The sequence below is a fragment of the Tamandua tetradactyla genome, chromosome 15, assembly GCF_023851605.1.
Source record: "Tamandua tetradactyla isolate mTamTet1 chromosome 15, mTamTet1.pri, whole genome shotgun sequence".
Taxonomy (NCBI): Eukaryota; Metazoa; Chordata; class Mammalia; order Pilosa; family Myrmecophagidae; genus Tamandua; species Tamandua tetradactyla.
In genome coordinates, this window is record NC_135341.1 from 39,571,231 (window position 1) to 39,594,010 (window position 22,780).

Consider the following 22,780-nt stretch of genomic DNA (forward strand, 5'->3'; position numbering starts at 1 on the left):
GTAGGTCTGTACCCACAAGAACAGATTAAAAGAACAAGACCATTTCTGGGTTACATAACAGGTTCAAAGTAGCACGAAGTGTGTATTATAAATTTTAATGGATATTGCAGGACTACTGATTCAGATTTTTGCCAAAAGCGTATTACCCACCCACCCCTAGCCTTAGGCAATCATTATTCTACTTTCTGTCTCTATACATTTGCTTATTTTGGATGTTTTATGTAAATGTACATCTAATCTTTAATTCATCTTGAGTTCATTTTTGCATATTGTATGTGTATGAATTTAGAAACTTTTTGACTGCAAGTAATAAAACTCTAAACTCAGCAGTATAAACAAATGGAGATTTATTTTGCCCACATAGCAAGAAGTCTATATGTTGGTTACTAAATTTTATTCCACTACTTAATGATGTCATTAGGGACTCATGTTCTTTCTTTCCTGTTCAGTTACCCCTAGCATGTTGACTTTCAATTGCATGCTAGTTTCCTCATGGTCCCAAGATGGCTACTTCAGTTCCAGTCATTAGATACTTCTTCCAGGCTGAAAAGAGCACAGGAGAGTCCTCTTTATCAGGAAGTCCCAGCAAATTTCCATTTATCACTCACTGACTAGAAATGTACCACATGGCTTCCTTTGTTGCAAAAGAGGCTAAGAATACAATTATTAGGCAAGGCATATTGCTATTCCAAATGAAATATGGATTCTTTTAGTAAGGAAAGGGGAAAGATTGAGTAGGCAGCAAATATATACCTCTGTATAAGATAAGGATTCAATTCTGTTTTCTCCCAGAGATGTTGGGGATTATGCCCACACAGTTGACTGACAAAAAAACCCATTCCTTTACTGAATATATATGTAGAATGAAATTATATGTTAATGTTTTTGTTTGTTTGTTCCTAATTTTTTTAATTAATAAATAAATTTTAAAAAAGAGTATTGATGCTGCCTCCTATGATTAGAGCCCTAATTTTTAATATACTGTAATAGTTCACAGATGGAAAACCTTATTTTGTGCCCTTCTCTGTGAGGTAAGCAAGACTCATGGACATGACAATCCTCTCCTTTGAAAGTTTGTTTTGTGATGAGCGGTGAATTGGTGGAGGTAAGCATAATTCCTATATTACAGGCTGCTATGTAACATTTTAAACACTAGTGTCTTGTACATAGTAAATATTCAGAGTCTGAATTATGATTTGAGTATAATAGGGTTTTAGTGGCCCCCCATAAAGATTGAAACAAAAACAAAAACAAAAAAAATATTCTTTTTGGGGTGTGATATATTAAGTTTCCATATGCACTAGATTTTATTTCTGGATTTTCTTCTCATTCTACTGATTTACTTATTTATTTCTATGCCAAAACAATACTGGTTTGATTATAGTCATTTTATAGTGCTTTCTAATATCTGATTAGGCACATCTCTTCACTATTTCATTCAAAAATTTTCTTGACTATCGTCATTTCTACTTCATGATGTTTCAGATATTTTTATCCACATCCTCTCATAATGTTTGATGCCCTAAATTAAGCACAACAGTGAAGAAACAACCAAGTCACAAAAGGATTCAGTAAAAGAATCACTCCCCACCATCTGGACATAATACAAATTCTTAGCACATTAACTTTTACATGTAGTACCTGACAGAACATTGACCTGCATTTGAATCTTGGTTTATTATATTGTTTACTCCTAGTTCCTACTGTGTGGAGGCAAGGAATTTTGAGTTATTAGTCCATTATGCATGAATCAATTTTTGTTGTATGAAAGTTTCTGTCACTCCACATCCTCACAAACATGTTTAGTTGTCAGTATTTAATTCTTGTGGGTTTAGTATTCTGGTGTGTGGGTAATAGTAAATTATGATTTAAATTTTGTATTTCATTGATTAAAAATGAAGGGGAACACGTTGTATATATGTTTTGGTCATTTAGATATCCTCATTTGGGAAGTGCCTGTTCAAATGTGTTGCCTTTTTTTCTATGGGGTTGTCTTTTTCTTATTGATTTGTAAGAGTTCTTTAGTAGATAAGAGGCTTTTATCACTTAAATGTGTTGCAAATATGTCACATTTCATTGCTGCCTTTTCATTCTCATAAATGGTGTTTTTTGGATGTATAGAATTTCTTAATTTTAATGAGGTGTAATTATCAATCTATTAATTTATGACTAATGTTGTTAAAGCCCTATTTTAAAATATTTTTGTGAAATATATGTACAGAAAAAGCAATAAATTTCAAAGTACATTGTAACAAGTTTTTGTAGGAAACATTTCAAAGTTTGATATGGATTACAGTTCCACAATTTTAGTTTTTTTCCTTCTGCCTGCTCCATGACACTGGAGAGCAAAAGAAATATCAATATGACTCAGCAGTCATACTCATTTGCTAAATCGTATCTTCTCTGTTATAACTCCTCTTTCTCCTTTTTTTTTTAACTTTTTTTATTTAAAAAAATTAACAAACAAAACATTAAGATATCATTCGATTCTACATATACAATCAGTAATTCTTAATATCATCACATAGTTGCATATTCATCATTTCTTAGAACATTTGCATCAATTTAGAAAAAGAAATAAAAGACAACAGAAAAAGAAATAAAATTATAATAGAGGAAAAAAAGATTATACATACCATACCACAACCCCTCACTTTCATTTACCACTAGCATTTCAAACTAAATTTGTTTTAACATTTGTTCCCCCTATTATTTATTTTTATTCCATATGTTCTACTCTTCTGTTGATATAGTAGCTAAACGGAGCATCAGACACAAGGTTTTCACATTCACAGAGTCTGATTGTGAAAGCTATATCATTGTTCAATCATCATCAAGAAACATGTCTGCTGGAACACAGCTCTACATTTTCAGGCAGTTCCCTCCAGCCTCTCCACTACATCTTGAACAACAAGGTGATATCTACTTAATGCATAAGAGTAACCTCCAGGATAACCTCTCATCTCTGTTTGGAATCTCTCAGCCATTGACACTTAGTCTCATTTCACTCTTTCCCCTTTGGTCGAGAAGTTTCTCTCAATCCCTTGATGTTAATTCTCAGCTCATTCTAGGGTTTTTCTCAGTCCCTTGATGCTGAGTCTCAGCTCATTCCAGGATCTCTGTCCCACATTGCCAGGAAGGGCCACACCCCTGGGAGTCATGTCCCATGCAGAGAGGGGGAGGGTGGTGAGACTACTCGTCATGCTGGCTGGAGAGAGAGAGGCCACATCTGAGCAACAAAAGAGGCTCTCTTGGGGGTGACTCTTAGGCCTAAATTTTAAGTAGACTTGACCTATCTTTTGTGGGGTTAAGTTTCATATGAACAACCTCCAAGACTGGGGGCTCCGCCTATAGCTTTGGTTGTCCACACTGCTTGTGAGAATATCAAGAATTCAACATGGGGAAGTTGAGTTTCTCCCTGCTCTCACCATTCCCCGAAGGGGGCTTGCAAATACTTTTCCAGTCACTGATCAAATCATTCTGGGATTCATCAGGGGATCACTCTGGACAAACCAACAAAATCTCATGTCCCACCTGAGATTCCAAGTACTTATGACATTCAATCAAACTATCTACATGAGTTATATTAAGAAATGCTCTAGTCAAAATTTAAATTTTGTAACAAATGAACATTTTTTTGCTTTAATCTCACACATGAGGTGACATTTTAAAGTATTAATTATCATCTATTTTCAGCACCCTGCAGTAATGACATTCCTTTGTTCTTCCTCATGCAAAAACATTTTTAAAATTTGTACATTTCACTATTATTATACACTCTAGGCATTCCCAGATTATACCATCTCGATCTTTAACATCTATCTTTCTTTCTGATTTCATTTATGTCCCCAGCCCTCCTCCCTCTATCATTCTCACATGCAGATTCATTCACTGTTTTAACATAATTACATTACATTTAGGTAGTATTGTGCTGTCCATTTCTGAGTTTTTGTATCCAGTCCTGTTGCACACTCTGTATCCCTTCAGCTCTAATTACCCAAAATCTTACACTATTTCTATCTCCTGATGGTCTCTGTTACCAAGGAAATATTCCAAGTTTATTCACTAATGTCAGTTCATATCAGTGAGACCATACAGTATTTGTCCTTTAGTTTTTGGCTAGTCTCACTCAGCATAATGTTCTCAAGGTCCATCCATGTTGTTACATACTTCATGAGTTTATTCTGTCTTAAAATGCATAATATTCCATCGTATGTATATACCACAGTTTGTTTAGCCACTCCTCTGTTGATAGGCATTTTGGCTGTTTCCATCTCCTTGCAATTGTAAATAATGCTGCTATAAACATTGGTGTGCAAATGTCTGTTTGTATCTTTGCCCTTAAGTCCTCTGAGTAGATACCTAACAATGGTATTGCTGGGTCACATGGCAATCCTATATTCTGCTTTTTGAGGAACCACCAAACTGCCTTACACAGTGGTTGCACCATTTGACATTCCCACCAACAGTGAATAAGTGTGCCTCTTTCTCCACATCCTCTCCAGCACTTGTCATTTTCTGTTTTGTTGATAATGGCCATTCTGGTGGGTGTGAGATGATATCTCATTGTGGTTTTGATTTGCATTTCTCTAATGGCCAGGGACATTGAGCATCTCTTCATGTGCCTTTTGGCCATTTGTATTTCCTCTTCTGAGAAGTGTCTGTTCAAGTCTTTTTCCCATTTTGTAATTGGATTGGCTGCCTTTTTGTTGTTGAGTTGAATAATCTCTTTATAAATTCTGGATACTAGACATTTATCTGATGTGTCATTTCCAAATATTGTCTCCCATTGTGTAGGCTGTCTTTTTACTTTCTTGATGAAGTTCTTTGATGCACAAAAGTGTTTAATTTTGAGGAGCTCCCATTTGTTTATTTCTTTCTTCAGTGCTCTTGCTTTAGGTGTAAGGTCCATAAAACCGCTTCCAATTATAAGATTTATAAGATATCTTCCTACATTTTCCTCTAACTGTTTTATGGTCTTAGACCTAATGTTTAGATCTTTGATCCATTTTGAGTTAACTTTTGTATAGGGTGTGAGATATGGGTCCTCTTTTATTCTTTTGCATATGGATATCCAGTTCTCTAGGCACCATTTATTGAAGAGACTGTTCTGTCCCAAATGAGTTGGCTTGACTGCCTTATCAAAGATCAAATGTCCATAGATGAGAGGGTGTATATCTGAGCACTCTATTCGATTCCATTTGTCAAGAAGAAATTGAAAGTCTGAAAAAACAAATCACAGAACTTATGGGAATGAAAGGCACAGTCAAAGAGATGAAAAAAACAATGGAAACCTACAATGGTAGATTTCGAGAGACAGAGGATAGGATTAGTGAACTGGAGGATGAAACATCTGAAATCCAACAAGAAACAGAAACTATAGGAGAAAAAATGGAAAAATATGAGCAGGGACATAGGGAATTGAATGATAAAATGAAGTGCACACATATACGTGTTGTGGGTATTCCAGAAGGAGAAGAGAAGGGAAAAGGAGGAGAAAAACTAATGGAGGAAATTATCACTGAAAATTTCCCAACTTTTATGAAAGACCTAAAATTACAGATCCAAGAAGTGCAGCGCACCCCAAAGAAAATAGATCCAAATTGACGTTCTCCAAGACACTTACTAGTCAGAATGTCAGAGGTCAAAGAGAAAGAGAGGACCTTGAAAGCAGCAAGAGAAAAACAATCCATCACATACAAGGGAAGCCCAATAAGACTATGCGCAGATCTCTCAGCAGAAACCACGGAGGCAAGAAGACAGTGGGATGATATATTTAAATTATTAAAAGTGAAAAAGTGCCAACCAAGAATTCTATACCCAGCAAAATTGTCCTTCAAAAATGAGGGAGAAATTAAAACATTTTCAGACAAAAACGACTGAGAGAATTTGTGACCAAGAGACCAGCTCTGCAAGAAATACTAAAGGGAGCACTAGAGACAGATACGAAGACAGAAGAGAGAGGTGTGGAGAGAGTGTAGAAAGGAAGACTATGAGTAAAGGTAAAAAGAAGGAAAATTAGATATGACATAGAAAATGAGGAAGGCAAAATAGTAGAAGAAAGTACTACCCATGTAGTAATAACACTGAATGTTAATGGATTAAACTCTCCAATCAAAAGACATAGTCTGGAAGAATGGATTAAAAAACAGGACCCATCTATATGCTGTCTCTACTCAAAGGACACGAGGTCAAGGACACAGATGGACATTTACACACCAATGTTTATAGCGGCATTATAAACAATTACCAAAGGATGGAAACAGCCAAAATGTCCATCAACAGAAAGTTGGCTAAACAAACTGTGACATTTACATAAGATGGAATATTATGCAGCTGTAAGGCAGAATAAAGTTATGAAGTATGTAACAACATGAATGGACCTTAAGGACATTATGCTGAGTGTGATTAGCCAGAAACAAAATGACAAATACTGTATAGTCTCACTGATATGAACTGACATTAGTGAATAAACTTGGAATATTTCCTTGGTAACAGAGACCATCAGGAGATAGAAATATGGTAAGACATTGGGTGACTGGAGCTGAAGGGATACAGACTGTGCAACAGGACTGAATATAAAAACTCAGAAATGGATAGCACAATATTACCTAACTGTAATACAATTACGTTAAAACACTGAATGAAGCTGCATATGAGAATGATAAAGGGAGGAGGGCTGGGGTATAAATGAAATCAGAAAGAAAGATAGATGATAAAGATTGAGATGGTGTAATCTAGGAATGCCTAGAGTGTATAATGATAGTGACTAAATGTACAAATTAAAAAAAATGTTTTTGCATGAGGAAGAACAAAAGAATGTCATTACTGCAGTGTGCTGAAAATAGATCGTACTTAATATTTTAAAATTTCAACTAATGTGTGAGACTAAAGCAAAAAATGTTTATTTGTTACAAATCTATACTTTGACTAGTGCATCTCCTAATATAACTTATGTAGATAGTTGATTGAACACCTTAAGTACATGGAACTTTTTACAGGACATAAGATTTTTGTTGATTTGTCCAGGTGATGCCCTGATGAATCCCAGAGTGATTTGATCAGTGAGTGGAAAAGTATTTGCAAAGTCCCCTTCGGGGAATGGTGAGAATGGGGGAAAACTCAACTTCCCCAAGTTGAATTCTTGATATACTCACAAGCAGTGTGGAAAACCAAAGCTATAGGCTGAGCCCCCAGTCTTGGGGTTTGTTCATATGAAACTTAACCTCACAGGGGATAGGTCAAGCCTACTTAAAATTAAGCCTAACAGTCACCCCCAAGAGAACCTCTTTTTCTGCTCAGATGTGGCCTCTCTCTCCAGCCAACACAGCAAGCAGACTCACCACCCTCCCCCTGCCTACATGGGACATGACTACCAGGGGTGTGGATCTTCCTGGCAGCGTGGGACAGAAATCCCAGAATGAGCTGAGATTCAGCATCAAGGGATTGAGAAAAACTCTAGAATGAGCTGAGACCCAGCATCAAGGGATTGAAAAAACCTTCTTGACCAAAAGTGCCAATGGCTGAGAGATTCCAAACAGAGTCGAGAGGTTATCCTGGAGGTTATTCTTATGCATTAAGTAGATATCACCTTGTTATCCAAGATGTAATGGAGAGACTGGAGGGAACTGCCTGAAAGTGTAGAGCTGTGTTCCAGTAGCCATGTTTCTTGATGATGATTGTATAATGATATAGCTTTCACAATGTGACTGTGTGATTGTGAAAACCTTGTGTCTTATGCTCCTTTTATCTACCTTGTCAAAAGATGAGAGGAACATATGGAATAAAAATAAATAATAGGGGAACAAATGTTAAAATGGATTTAGTTTGAAATGCTAGTGATCAATGAAAGGGATCAGTAAGGGGTATGGCATGTAAATTTTTTTTATCTGTTTGTTATATTTTTCTGTTGTTTTTTATTTCTTTTTCCAAATTGATGCTAATATTCTGGGAAATGATCATGATGATGAATATGCAACTATGTGATGATATTGTTAATTGCTGAGTGTAGTGTTAGGAATGTTTGTGTTTCTTGTAATTTTTTTTAATTAATAAAAAATTTTTAAAAAGAGATACTAAAGGGAGTACTAGGGACAGATACAAACACACAAAAGAAAGAGGTGTGGAGAAGAGTGTAGAAAGAAGGAAAATTAGATATGACATATAAAATCCAAAGGACAAAATGGTAGAAGGAAGTACTACCCATACAGTAATAACACTAAATGCTAATGGATTGAACTCCCCAATCAAAAGACATAGACTGGCAGAATGGATTGAAAAACAGGACTCATCTATATGATGTCTACAGGAAACATATCTTAGACCCAAAGATAAACATAGGTTGAAAGTGAAAGGTTGGGAAAAGATATTTCATGCAAATAACAACCAGAAAAGAGCAGGAGTAGCTATACTAATATCCAACTAATTAGACTTCAAATGTAAAACAGTTAAAAGAGACAAAGAAGGATACTATGTACTAATAAAAGGAACAATTCAGCATGAAGACATAACAATCATAAATATTTATGCACCGAACCAGAACGCTCCAAAACATGTGCCAAACACTGAAAACACTGCAAAGAGAAATAGACAATTCTACCATAATAGTTGGAGACTTCAATTCCCCACTCTAATCAATGGACAGAACATCTAGACAGAGGATCAATAAAGAAACAGAGAATATTACAATAAATGAGCTAGACTTAACAGACATTTATAGGACATTACACCCCACAACAGCAGGATACACCTTTTTCTCAAGTGCTCATGGATCATTCTCAAAGATAGACCATATGCTGGGTCACAAAGCAAGTCTCAATAAATTTAAAAGACTGAAATCATACAAAACACTTTCTCAGATCATAAAGGAATGAAGTTGGAAATCAATAATAGGCAGATCACCAGAAAATTCACAATATGTGGAGGCTCAACAACACACTCTTAAACAACAGTGGGTCAAGGAAGAAATTACAAGAGAAATCAGTAAATATCTCAAGGCAAACGAAAATGAAAACACAACATATGAAAACTTATGGGACACAGCAAAGGCAGTGCTAAGAGGGAAATTTATTGCCCTAAATGCCTGCATCAAAAAAGAAGAGAGGGCAAAATCGAGGAATTAACTGTCCACTTGAAAGAAGTAGAGAAAAAACAGCAAACTAACCCCAAAGCAAGAAAAGGAAAGAAATAACAAAGATTAGAGCAGAAATAAATGAAATTGAGAACATGAAAACAATAGAGAAAATCAATAAAACCAGAAGCTGGTTCTATGAGAAAATCAATAAGATTGATGGATCCTTAGCAAGATTGACAAAAAGAAGAAGAGAGAGGATGCAAATAAATAAGAACAGAAATAGAAGAAGAGACATAACCACTGACCTCACAGAAATAATGGAGGTAATAACAGGACACTATGAACAACTTTATGCTAATAAATACAATGTAGATGTAATGGACAACTTCCTAGAAAGGCATGAAAACCAACTTTGACTCAAGAAGAAACAGACGACCTCAACAAACCAATCACAAGTGAAGAACTTGAATCAGTCATTAAGAAGCTTCCCCCCCAAAAATAGTCCAGGACCAGATGGCTTCACATGTGAATTCTACCAAACATTCCAGAAAGTATTAGTACCAATCCTGCTCAAACTCTTCAAAACAATTGAAGAGGAGAGAAAGCTACCTAATTCATTCTATGAAGCCAACATCACCCTTATACCAAAACCAGACAAAGATATTACAAAAAAAGAAAACTACAGACCAATTTCTCTAATGAACATAGATGCAGAAATCCTCAACAAAATTCTAGCAAATTTAATCCAGCAACACATTAAAAGAATTATACATCATGACCAAGTAGGATTCATTCCAGGTATGCAAGGATGGTTCAACATAAGAAAATCAATGAATGTAATTCACCATATCAACAAATCAAAGCAGAAAAATCACATGATCATCTCAATTGATGCAGAGAAGGCATTTGACAAGATTCAACATCCTTTCCTGTTGAAAATGCTTCAAAGGATAGGGATACAAGGGAACTTCCTCAAAATGATAAAGGGAATATATGAAAAACCCACAGCTGTTATGGAATACAGTTTGGTGGTCCCTTAGGAAACTAAATATCAAATTCCCTTGTTATATGGCAATACCACTACTTGGTATGTACCCAGAAGAGCTGAAAGCAGTGATACAAACAGACATTTGCACACCTATGTTCATAGCAGCATTATTCACAGTTGCCAAAAGATGTAAACAATCCAAATGCCCATCAACAGACAAATGAATTAACAAAATGTGGTATATACATACAATGGAATATGATGCAGCAGTAAAACAAAATGATGTCCTGCAGCACATGACAAGATGGATGAGCCTTGAGGAGATAATGCTGAGTGAAATAAGCCAACAAAAGGAGAGATACTGTATGGCTCCATTTTTGTGACTATGGTAATGGCAAAATCAGAGGGCTCTAATACAGAATATAGGGGACCTAGAGATACATGGAAGCTAGAGATGGGTGAATGATTAGCTAATGAGGTTGAACTTAAATGCAAGGGAATAGATTGAAGTGAAGGCAGTTCACTAGTGTGTCTATGAGTAATATTACTATCTTGAAGGAGAACTTGATTGAAAGGGGTTGTATAGACCTATGTGTCCCACTGATTAACACTACAAATATAAATAAGTCCTTGGCATGAACTACTTCAAAGGTATGAATCTTGTACAAAGAGTGTATACGTTCGGAGTATAGGGGGAAAACTGCTATTGCATACTATGGGATATGTTTAACAGGAAAACAGCAACAGTACCACAGCAACGCCAGGGTTACATAATGGGGTGAGGGATAAGAGTTATGGGGAGGTTTAGATTTCCTGTTTGGTGAGGGTGTGTTTATTCGGTATCTTTCTCTTAGGAACAATAAAAATATCTAAAATTGAAAAAAAAAATTGGATTATTTTGGCTGTCATCATTTCTAGTGAGAAGCCAGCTGTCATTATAATTCATGCCCCTTTGAAGACACTGTGACTTATTTCTCTGGGAGCTTTTAAAATGCATTCTTTTTTCCTTTTTTAAGAAGGAGTTTTTCCATGATATGCATAGATGTGGTTTTCTTTTTATTTATCCTGCTACGGTTTCTTGAATCAGTTACTTTGTTTTTTTCATCTGTGTGGGAAATTTTTAAGCATTTCAAATATTGCTTCTGACCCATTCTTTTCCTCTCCTCCCCTGCTGGGACTTCAACTGTATGCACAATAGACCTTCTCATGTATTCCTCTGTGGTTTCCATCCTTTCATCTCTTTGCTTTTATGTGGATATTTTATTCTGACTTATTTTCCAGTTGATTATATCTCTCTTCAGATGTGTTGAATCTGCTTGTAAATCTACTCACTAAGTTCTTAATTTTGGTTATTATTATTTTTTTCAATTTATGGGTACAGAAGAATCACGAATCACTCATGCTTTTGGCATGAACAACAAGATTGATTGTGGTTCAATTTTTGAAGTGGGAAAAACTACAAGACTTCTATCTCACCCAAGTTAAGTTTGAGGTCTTAGGTAAGATCCTATGAGCCTCATTTTACCATGGGGATGAATTTATTTCATTGGATTCTTGTAAAGATTAAGTGAATACTTGAAAGTGTTTGAAGTGGGAAATTTTATGTAGTATATATGTTATCCCAATTCAAAAAAAAGCGATTAAATGAGATAAGGACTGTGAAAGCACATGGCAAATAATTTTTGCAAAAATTGCTCCATTCTTTCCTCTCCACTTCTCTCATGAAAGGCATTTCAAGAAAGACAGAGAGAACCTTCCTTTTAAAGTCCAAGGTAAGGTTGAGAACCCATGTTTCTAGTGTGTATGTTCTGGAATAGAACCTGGTTCAAATACTGGTTAACTGGAATAATGTTGAACACTTTCATCCTTTGCTGGGAGGGAAAATTGCTGGGAGAGAGGATGCAAGGAAAAGCTCCTGAAAAGAGTTCTCCTCAGAAGGGTGCTGTGGTGGTTTGAAGCTGTATGTATCCCAGAAAAACAAGTGCTTAAATTTAATCCATTCCTGTGGGTGTGAACACATTGTAAGTAGGACCTTTTAATGAAATTACTTCAGTTAAGAAGGTGTGCCCCTCAGGGAATAAAAGCTTATTTGCAAAGTTCCTTTGGGGAACTGAAGGAAATATTAAACTTCCCTATTTGGGGAATTCCTGATAGTCTCTCAAGCAGTGGGGACAACCAATTCAATAGGCTGAGCCCTCAATCTTGGGGCTAGCCCCTGTGAAGCTTATTCTGGCAAAGGAGAGGCTAAACCTACTGATAATTATGCCTAAGAGTCTCCCCCACGGAGCCTCTTTTGTTGTCATATGTGGCCTCTCTCTCTAAGCCAACTTGGAGCATGAACTCATTGCCCTTCCCCGAGACCTGATCGGCCTTGATCTTTGCTCTAAATACTAGGTTTAGCCTCTCAAAATCCAGAAATAATAATTACCACTCTGGAGTAAATGTGCCTGCCATAGAGCTTACAATCTAGGCCCCTGTTTTCTTATAAGCATTTTCTGAAGGAGATCATGCAATAATTTGCTCTTTTGTTTCCAACTTATTTTTCCTCAACAAATGTCCCACAGGTTCACTCACATTGTTGCATGTCTCATGACTTTATTCCTTTTTGTAGCAGCACAATATTCAATCATACGTATACACCATCATTCGCCAATCTACTTCTCAGACAATGCATCTTTCAGCCACCTGCATTCATTAGGCATCATATATAATGCCCAAAGCCCACTACCCATCAACATTCTCAATTTGAGATAATTTCATTGTTCCCAAGAGAAAGATAACCAATAAACTCACCCTCACCAAATAGGAAATCTAAACCTCCCCTTAACTCTTGTCCCACCCCACATTATCTACCCCTGCTGCTGCTATGGTACTGCTGATGTTTTCCTGTTGAACATAACCTGTAGCATGTAATAGCAGTTTTCCCTTGTAACCTGAACTTAAGCACTCTTTGTACACAAATTATACCTTTGAAGTAGCCCTTGAAGAGCTTATTTATATTTCTAGTTTTAATCAGTGGGACACATAGGTCTATAAAACCCCTTTCAATCATGTACACCTTCAATATGGTAATATTACTTATAGACTCACTAGAGAACCCCCTTCACTTCTATCTATTCCCTTACATTTGAGTTCAATCTTATTAGCCAACCATTTATCCATGTCTAGCTTCTATGTATCTCTAAGTCCCCTATATTCTGTATTATAAGCCCCTGATTTTATCTTTACCATGGTCATAAAAGTGGAGTCATACAGTATCTATCCTTTTGTTTCAGGCTTATTCACTCAGCATTATGTCCTCTAGGCTCATCCATCTTGTCATGTGCTTCAGGACATTATTTCGTCTTACAGCTGAGTAATATTCCATCGTATGTAAATACTACATTTTGTTAATCCACTCATCTGTTGATGGGCATTTGTCATCTGCAAGTAATTAAAGTTTTGCTTCTTCCTTTCAATTTGGATGCCTTTTATTTCTTTGTCCTGCCTGACTGCTCTAGCTAGAAATTCTAGTACAATGTTGAATAATAGTGGTGACAGAGGTCATTTTGTCTCATTCCTGATCTTAGGGGGAAAGCCTTCAGTTTCTATCTATTGAGTGTGATGCTGGTTCTCAGTTTTACCTATATGGCCTTTATTGTATTGAGGAAGTTACCTGTGATCTTTTGAAGTGTTTTATCAGAGAAGAATGTTGAATTTTGTTGAATGCTTTTTCAGCATCAATAAAGTGGATCATGTGATTCTTTCCTTTCGATTTGTTAATGTGCTGTGTTACACTAATCGATTTTCTTGCATTGAACCATCCTTGCATTCCTGGTATAAATCCCACTTGGTCATGGTGTATAATTCTTTTAATGTGTTGTTGGAATTGATTTGCTACTATTTTGTTGAGAATTTTTGCATCTGTGTTCATTAGAGAGATTGGACTGTATCTTTTCTTATAGCATCTTTACTCAGTTTTGGTATTAAAATATTAGCTTCATAAAATGAGTTAGGTAGTGATCCTTTTTCCTCAATTTTTTTGGAAAAGTTTGAGCAGAATTGGTGCTATTTTTTTTTTTTAATGTTTGATAAAATTCCCCTGTGAAGCAATCTAGCCCCAGGCTTTTCTTTGTGATGACTTTTTGATGACTGATTGAATCTCTTTACTCATGGTTTGTTGAGATCTATTTCTTGCTGAGTCAGTGCAGCTTGTTTGTGTGTTTCCAGGAATTTGCCCATTTCATTAAAGTTGTATAGTTTGTTCACATATAGTTATTCATAGTATTCTCTTATGATTTCTTTTATTTCTTCAGAATCTGTGGTAATGCACCCCTTTTCATTTCTGATTTTGTTTATGTGCATCCTCTTTCTTTTTTTCATCAGTCTTGTTAGTAGCCCATCAATTTTATTGATTTTCTCAAAGAACCAATTTTTGGTTTTATTGATTCTTTCTATTGCTCTTTTGTTCTCCCATTCACTTAATTCTGTTTTAATTGTTGTTATTTCTCTTCTTCTATTTGCTTTGGTGTTAGTTTGCTGTTCTTTCTCAATTTCCTCCACGTGAGCAGTCAAGCCCTCAATTTTTTTCTCCTTCTTGTTTTTTAATATAGGCATTTAGGGCAATAAATTTTCCTCTCAACACAGCCTTTGCTGCATCCCATAAGTTCTGATATGTTGTATTCTCATTTTCCTATCTCCAGATAGCTACTGATTTCTCTAGCAATTTCTTCTTTGACCCAAAGGTTGTTTAAGAGTGTGTTGTTTACTTCTCAACCAAAAGGGGGAAGAGCAAAATGAGACAAAATAAAGTGTCAATGGCTAAGAGATTCCAAACAGTCGAGAGGTTATCCTGGAGGTTATTCTTACACATTAAATAGATATCATCTTTTTAGTTAAGGTATAATGGAGAGGCTGAAGGGAACTGAAAATGTAGAGCTGTGTTCCAGTAGCCATATTTCTTGAAGATGATTGTATAATGATATAGCTTTCGCAATGTGACTGTGTGATTGTGGAAACTTTGTGTCTGATGCTCCTTTTATCTACCTTTTTGACAGATGAGTAAAACATAGGGATTAAAAATAAATAACAGGGGGAACAAATGTTAAAATAAATTAGTAGATTGAAATACTAGTGACCAATGAAAGGGAGGGGTAAGGGGTATGGTACATATGAATTTTTTTCTGTTTTCTTTTTATTTCTTTTTCTGAATTGATACAAATGTTCTAAGAAATATCATGATGATGAATATACAATTATGTGATGATATGGTGGATTACTAATTATAAATGTAGAATGGAATGATCATATGGCAAGAATGTTTGTGTTTGTCGTTAGGTTTTAAAAAATTTTCATTTATAAAAAAAAAACAGTGTGTTGTTTAATCTCCATATATTTGTGAAAGTTCTCATTCTTTTGCTGGTTATTGATATCCAGCTTCATTCCATTGTGGTTAGAGAAAGTGCTTTGAATAATTTCAATGTTTTTAAATTCATAAAGACCTGTTTTGTTTCTCCTATCCTAGAAAGTGTTCCATGAGTACTAGAGAAAAATGTATATCCTGGTGTTTTGGGGTGTAATAATCTAAATTATATCTCTTAGGTCTAATTCATTTATCAAATTGTTTAACTTCTCTATTTCCTTGTTGAGCTTCTATTTGGCTGCTATTCCTATAGAGGAGAGTGGTGTATTGAAGTCTCCTACTATTATTGTTGAAATATCAGTTTTGCTAATGTCTGTCTCATGTACTTTGCTAATGTCTGTCTCCTTGATTGGGAGCCTACATATTTATGTTGCTGTTTCTTCTTGGTGAATTGTCCCTTTTATTAATATATGGTGTCCTTCTTTGTCTCTTATGATGTCTTTTCTTTTAAAGTCTATTTTGTCCAATATTAGTATAGCTACTCCTGTTTTCTTTTTGTTACTGCTTGTGTGGAACATTTTTTTCCATCCTTTCACTTTCAATCTATTTGTATCCTTGTGTCTAAGATGAATCTCTTATAAGCAGCATAAAGCTGTGTTATAGTTCTTAATCCATTCTGCCAGTCTGTGTCTTTTATTGGTAAGTTTAGTCCATTAACATTCAAAGTTATTACTGAAAGGCATTTCTTGAATCCACCATCTTATCTTTTGGATTTTATCTGTCAAATCTATATACTCTTCAATTCTGTGCCCTCCTCTAGACCTCCCTCTTCTGTCTTTTTTTTCCAACTGGCAGAAGTCCCTTTAGTATTTCTTGTAGGGTCAGTCTCTTGTTGACAAATTCTCTCAGGATTTGTTTGTCTGTGAAAATTTTAATCTCCCCCTCACTTCTGAAGTACAGTTTGGTTGGGTACAGAATTCTTGGCTGGAAGTCTTTCTCTTTCAGGATCTTAAAGATATCATACCACTACTTTCTTACCTCCATAGTGCCGGTTGAGTAGCCTGAGCAAGTATTATGTGGTTACCCTCATACGTAGTGTATTATTTTTCTCTTGCCGCTTTCAGGATTTTCTGCTTCTCTTCAACATTTGACAGACTGATTAGTATGTGTCTTGGGGAAGGCCTATTTGAATTTATTATATTTGGAGTTCTTTTGGCTTCTTTGATTTGCATATTTATGTCCTTTTTAAGGGTTGGAAGTTTTCCCCCATTATATCCTCAACTAATCTTCCTAGCCCTTTACTATTCTCTTTTCCTTCTGGGACACCAATGATTCTTATATTTGAGTGCTTTGTTTTGTCCATCATTTCCTTGAGATCCAGTTCAAGCTTTTTCATTCTTTTTTCCATTTGCTGTTTTGAATGTTTGAAATCAGTTGTCCTATCCTCTAGTTCACTTATTCTTTCTTCCACCTCTTCAAATCTGCTGTAGTGTTTATTTTTCATTTGGTCTACCACATCTTTAATCTCTGTGATATCTGCTATTTTTCTATTTATTCTTTCAAATTCCTCTTTATGCTCTTCTAGTGTCTTCTTGATCTCCTTTATGTCATTAGCCATCCCATTTATTTATTTAGTAGTGCTATAGGAACATCTTTGATTAGTTGTTCCAAGTCTGTGTCTCCTTTGGTGTTTTAATTTGGTCATTAGGCTGGACTATATCTGTCTGCATCATGTGCTTAGTGATCTGTTGTCTTCATGGCATGTAAATATTTTGATTAGTTTACTTTGGAAGTTGATTTCCTTCAGTAGTCTAAAGCATTTAACTTGCATGATGGATGTGGAGCAGGATGCAGGACGTGGGTCAGGGCTCAACAGTGTGGTGATATGTTGCAGTGCAGGTATAGGCATAGGTTGGACATGCTATGCTGTTGCCTGTGAGTGTGGGCGCCCAGCAGTGGGGAGGATGTGGCAGTGCGGGTGCACAGTTCTGAGGGGCAGTGCCCTGGTTTAGAGAAGTCTAGGGTGCAGAGCCCTTTGAGGGCATGCGCAAAGCTCAGAGCAGCAGGTAGGCACTGCGCCTGTGTGAGCTAGGGGTGGCCATGGCTCGCCTGCACAGGACAGCGCTTGCCCAGAACTTGGGGGGCATGGGTGGGGGGCTGTGCGCATGCACAGTTCTGGGAGGGCCATAAAGTGATGTACAGACGTAGAGCTCGGGGTGGGGGTGGGGGTGGGGGCTGCACAATTCTGTGGGCTGGGAACAGGTATAGCCTGGGTATGGAGGTAAGCACCCATAGTCACTTTCAAGGGGCAGGGAGTGGGAGGTAGGTCTCAGGAGAGCGGGGTGAGACTGCGCTTGTGCAAGAGAGGTGGGTTGGGCTGGGACAGGCGCATGCGTACTTGGGATGGGGATATGGGGCGGTTACGCATGCGGGGCGGGGGCTGCTTGGAGCATGGGGAAGGGGCGCGGGTGACAATGTTCAGGTGAATGGAGTGTGGGATGAGTGCGGGTTGCAGGGCTGTCCTGGTGAGGGTAGCACATTCAAGCAACACGGTTGGCTTACTTCCTAGTTCTGGTCTCCCCGTCTGTGTTCTCCTGAGGGTTCTGGGCTTCCATGTTAGGGTGTTTGCACCAGCCAGAAGGTCTCTGGTTCTCTGCTTTTCAATTCCTAAGCTTTTGCAACCAGGGCCTCCCTGTGTGGAGTAGAAGACTCTCCCAGGCCACTTACACCCTGGAATTGCTGTCTCATTTGCCCTTCCGTCTCTTCACTAGCTGTTCCTTGGAGCAGGGGTGATTTGACCTATGCTAGTCCGCCACCTTCCTAACTATATAACTTTTGCAACATGACTGTGTGATTGTGAAAACCTTGTGTCCGATGCTCCTTTTATCCAGGGTATGGACAGATGAGTACAGAAAAAATTGCAGTAACAAGTGAATGGATTAGGGGGACAGAGGAAATAAAAATTGGGTAGATTGAAGCTCTGTGGGTTGGTAAGAGGTATGGGATGTATGAGTTTTTTTTTCTTTTTCTGGAGTGATGCAAATGTTCTAGAAATGATCATGATGAGGAATACACAACTATGCGATGATATTGTGAGTCATTGTATAATATGTTTGGATGTACATGTGTGGATATTTCTCAATAAAAATATTAAGAATAAAAAAGAAGGGTGGGCCTTAATTCAATTACTGGAGTTTTTTGTAAGCAAAGTGAATTTCAGACAGAAAAAAGCCACAGAATATGTAATACAGACTTTTCCTCTATTCAAAAGAAAACTGTGGGAGCAAAAATCAAACAGGGCCAATAATAGGGAATAGATTCAAGATAGGGTTTAAATCATCAAGGAAATTGAGTTAGTATCTTACAAACTGCTGTGATTTCATGAAATCTTATACTGGCAGGCCTCAACCTTCAAGCATTTGACCTTGACACAACTCATCCTTGTGGATGTTATTAATGTACATTTCCCAAACTGCTTCTATGACACTAAATTTACCTTTCATATACCAGTAGACCACTATTAACCGCAGGATATGGCCACTGGAAATGGGCCTGACTCTCTTAAGGTGAGAGTGTTTGTGGGTGCACATGTTTAGAGATAAGGGTTTCCATGCTGCCCTACTGAGAAGAGGTCCTTGTTGTTGCTGCCATCCCTTCCTTCTCCTTGCAAGGTAAGGGCCTAGTGCTTTTTTGTGCTTCCAAAGTTGGTACTGTCTGTCTTGAGGAGCATACCACTCTTCTGAGAACCCTTACTTGGGGGGAGGATTCTGGGAGGGAAGAGTGGGATAGGAAAAGGCAGGAGAAAGTAGGTAGGGTGGCTTCTCTATTCAGCTCCAGCTGTGGGTTCAAGGGAAAAATACCTTTACCCTCTGTTTTGATTTTGTATAAGCTGACAAAATGCAATATACCAGAAATGGGTTGGCTTTTACAATGGGGATTTATTAGCTTACAAATTTACAGTTCTAAGGCCGTGAAAATGTCTAAATTTAGGCATCAACAGGACAATACCTTCTATGAAGAAAGGCTACTGGCATCTGGATACCTCTCTCACATGGGAAGGCATATGTCTGGCATCTACTGATTCTTTGCTCCCAGGTTTCATTGCTTTCAGCTTCTTGTTCCAGTGGCTTCTTCTCTGTGTCCTGCAGGTCCTGTCTTGACTTTTCTGGGGTTTTTCTCTCTTAGCTTTCTTATCCTCTCATAAAGGACTCCAGTAAAAGGATTAAAACCCACCTTGAATGAGGCGGATGACATCTCAATTGAAATAACCTAACCCAAAGGTTCTACCCACAACAGGTCTGCACTCACAGGAATGGATTAAAAGAACATGGCCTTTTCTGGGGTACATAACAACTTCAAACTGGCATATCCTCTCTCCTAGAGCTTAACCAAGTTTGCATTTGAGGGAAAAGTTTTGGCATGGACACAATGAAAAAAGGCACTCTCCAGTGACACTCAGAGCCCCTCACTGTCTTTAGTTTACTGTTTCTTCTGTGCTATGTCTCGTTAACATATTACCTAAAAATTTTTGTTTACAAGTAGTAGTTTTGGGAACTGTGCTTAAGGGATCAACTAGTGCTCCCTTTGCCCCCTCCTAACTACATTTCTTCTTTCCCTCACCCCTTTACCAGGTACCTGGAACCTCACTATGAGGACTACCCAGTCTTTGGCTTTCTATCTCCCCTAGGGCAAGAGATGCCAGATAAACTTTGTTTCAGGCTTGCTCTAGGGTCCCTGGGATGGGGTGATCAGAGCCCACAGGAGATAGCAACAGCAGGGGAAATTCCTAAGTTTTTAAAATGCTTTTTAGCACTCTAGGAAGGGAGTCTTTTGTTTCATTTTAAGACTTTTAGATGCTTTTCTTTCAAACACATCTGCAGAGGATTTATGTAAAAAGTAGGGTATAGTCAGTATCTAATATTGCTAAGTGCTAATTGTTCTGCAGCTTTGATCAGAAGGCCAGGCCCAAGTATATACTCTGAGGATGCATTCTATTTGACTTACAAATACACGTCAAATGAACCTCTAGTACAATTAAAGATGAGGGCTCTTATTATTCAACCTCACAGCAGTCTTGCCTGTAAAAACTTGGCTCATATATTTATGGTTAGGGCAAAATATTTCCCACTGATTCTCATGGTTTGACATGCTTACAGCATTGGATTCTGGCTAGACTAATGCTATTATGAAACTAGGTATTAAGAGATTCCAGCCATCCCTCCTGCAAGAGAACTTATTCACTTTGTTATTAAGGAAACAGGAAACCTGCACCTAACTGCTTTTTTCTATCACCTCATACTTACATTTGTTTCAGTTATCTTTACCTAAAACAGTCCTTTTCTGCTCATCAAACATCAAAAGACTCCCAAAAGTCTACTTGGTGTCTAAGGCACTGGGACCCAACCTATTTTTTTAAAGCCTAAAGGTTAATACTTTCTGGGCACTTACTCAGTGAGAGGCATTGTGAAAGCATGTTCCATACACTTTAGTTTAATCATCACATCGTTCCCTGTGCAGTGGATGAAACCCCCATTTCACATGGAAGCATGAGAAATAATCATGTCCAAAGTGACATGGCTAGAAAGTGGCAGGACTGGCATAAAATGCCAGGTAGAGGTAGCACTTAACTGCTGCTTACATTTATTGGAGGTTTAGGGCTTTACAAATATTTTTCATTTAACCCCCACAACAACAGTGAGAGGGAGATTTTATACACACCAATATTCTCATTTTACAGATGAGAAAAGGAACGGAGAAATTAGGTAACTTATTTATGGTCGTCAAAGAAACGTCCATGGGAAATTTGAATCTAGGAAGGTCAGATGAACCCTAGACCTGGATGCTATGCTTGAAGGTCCCAGAAAAAATACCAAAACAATCTTTACGTGAGAAACAATGAGGATAAAACATTAACAGACATTGCCAGCCTATATAGGTAAAGGATTTAAGGAAAGAAAGTTACTGAAGAATGCCTATTCTCTTAAATTACGACATATACTCCCCTCCATCTCATGGATTTAATATAGTGAAAAACAAAACGCCAGCAAACCAAAAAAGCTGACTCTACGAGCCCCCAGTTTAAATATTATCAATTGTCAATGGCTTTAGGCATTCCTGTTTCTCCTTCCCCCAAACCTAAAAACTCATCAGCTCTTTTAAGTAATCCTACTTAATCTCATCTTGTAATTTTTTGCAGGAAAGTGATTAATTACCCTTGTTCCAGGACATTGCTTCCAAGCTTCTCAAAAACCACAAAGACGACGGGAGCTGTAGCCTCCCAGATTTTGGGGTGGGTGGGGACGCCGCCCGGAGGTGGGCGGTGAGGGCAGAAGACCTTGCTAGAGGCGGCAGGGAGGAGGGGCTGTCCCGGGAGCTCGGCCTCAGAACTAACCCCCCGCTCCAGCTTCTTTTTCATACTTGCTGAGGGGGCGACATGAAGAGGCAAGGGGGAGAGCGGGCGAGAAGAATAAATAAAGGAGAGAGGGGCAAGTGGGGTGAGAGGCACGGGAGGAGCTGCCTCCGCGTTACCGCAGAGCCAGGAGCCCGGGAGAGGGGCCCCGACCCCCGGGGTCTGGGAGCGCAAGTCCTCGACGGCCCAGGGGCAGGAAGGCTAGTGTCCTGGCGGGCGCGGGCCTTTCACCTCAGCGTTATCTGCCAACAACCTCAGGGCCGGCGGCCCGAGTCACACCTCTGCCCCCGGCTGCCTGGAAAAGTCGCGGCACCTCCCCTTTAGGGCCAGGACGGGACTGCAACGCGTCCCGAGCGCCCAGCTCTGGGCACCGGGCTTATTGTTCCTAAAAACCGCCCGCAGGGCCGGGCAGGCAGGGCCGGGCGGCTCCCCACCCTGCCTGCCCCTACCCAAACTCCGCCAGCAGCCGCGGGTTTGCCTACTGGCAGCGGGCAGACAGTGCGTGTCTCTTTAAGGGGCCGGGCCTGGGCGGCCGAGGGGCGGGCGGGGTACGCGTCGCCTTTTGGGTGCGTGTGTGAGGGAGAAAGCGGCGGGCGGGCGCCGGAGGGAGGGAGGGAGCGAGCCAGCGAGCGACGCGGCCGCCCCTGCCGCCACCGCGGTCAGACCAGCGGTCTCCTCCCCTCCCTACCCCTCCCCTCCCCCGTGTCGCCTTGCCGCGGGGAGGGGGCTCGCGTCGCCGCCTCCAGCCGCTCCGGATGAAGCAGCTGCCGCCGCAGTCGTCTCCGAAGATGGGGGATTTCTACGACCCGGAGCATCCTACCCCTGAGTAAGTATCAGCTCTGGCTTCCTGCTGCCGTCGGCCGCTGCAGCCTGGGCCGAAGGCGGCGCGTCCTGACCGGCTGCGGCGCCGGCCCGCGCGAGAGTAGCGGACTCGCGGGGCCTCGCGCCGGCTGGCGTGGGGAGCAGGCC

At 38.9% G+C, this 22,780-nt stretch overlaps 1 protein-coding gene and 1 long non-coding RNA gene across 10 annotated transcripts in view; one reads left to right on the top strand and one right to left on the bottom strand.

Moving 5' to 3' along the window:
• Positions 1-332: 332 nt before the first annotated feature.
• LOC143657284 (uncharacterized) lies at positions 333-22,717 on the bottom strand. The gene is made up of 2 exons (XR_013162788.1): positions 21,615-22,717; positions 333-543 (listed from the first exon to the last, which is right to left on the bottom strand). It is a non-coding gene; the product is annotated as an uncharacterized LOC143657284 (long non-coding RNA).
• The window catches only part of SETD2 (SET domain containing 2, histone lysine methyltransferase), a 145,663-nt gene continuing 145,304 nt past the window's right edge, over positions 22,422-22,780 (top strand). For 5 of the 9 annotated variants that reach the window (XR_013162787.1, XM_077129503.1, XM_077129511.1 and 2 more), the window contains exon 1: positions 22,422-22,637. Coding sequence is in view for 6 of the 9 variants with exons in the window: in XM_077129503.1 (XP_076985618.1) it covers positions 22,567-22,637 (71 nt within the window). In the remaining 3 variants the exon portion in view is untranslated. The remainder of the gene's footprint in view (positions 22,638-22,780) is intronic. The other 4 variants (XM_077129504.1, XM_077129509.1, XM_077129501.1 and 1 more) reach the window with 1 other exon arrangement.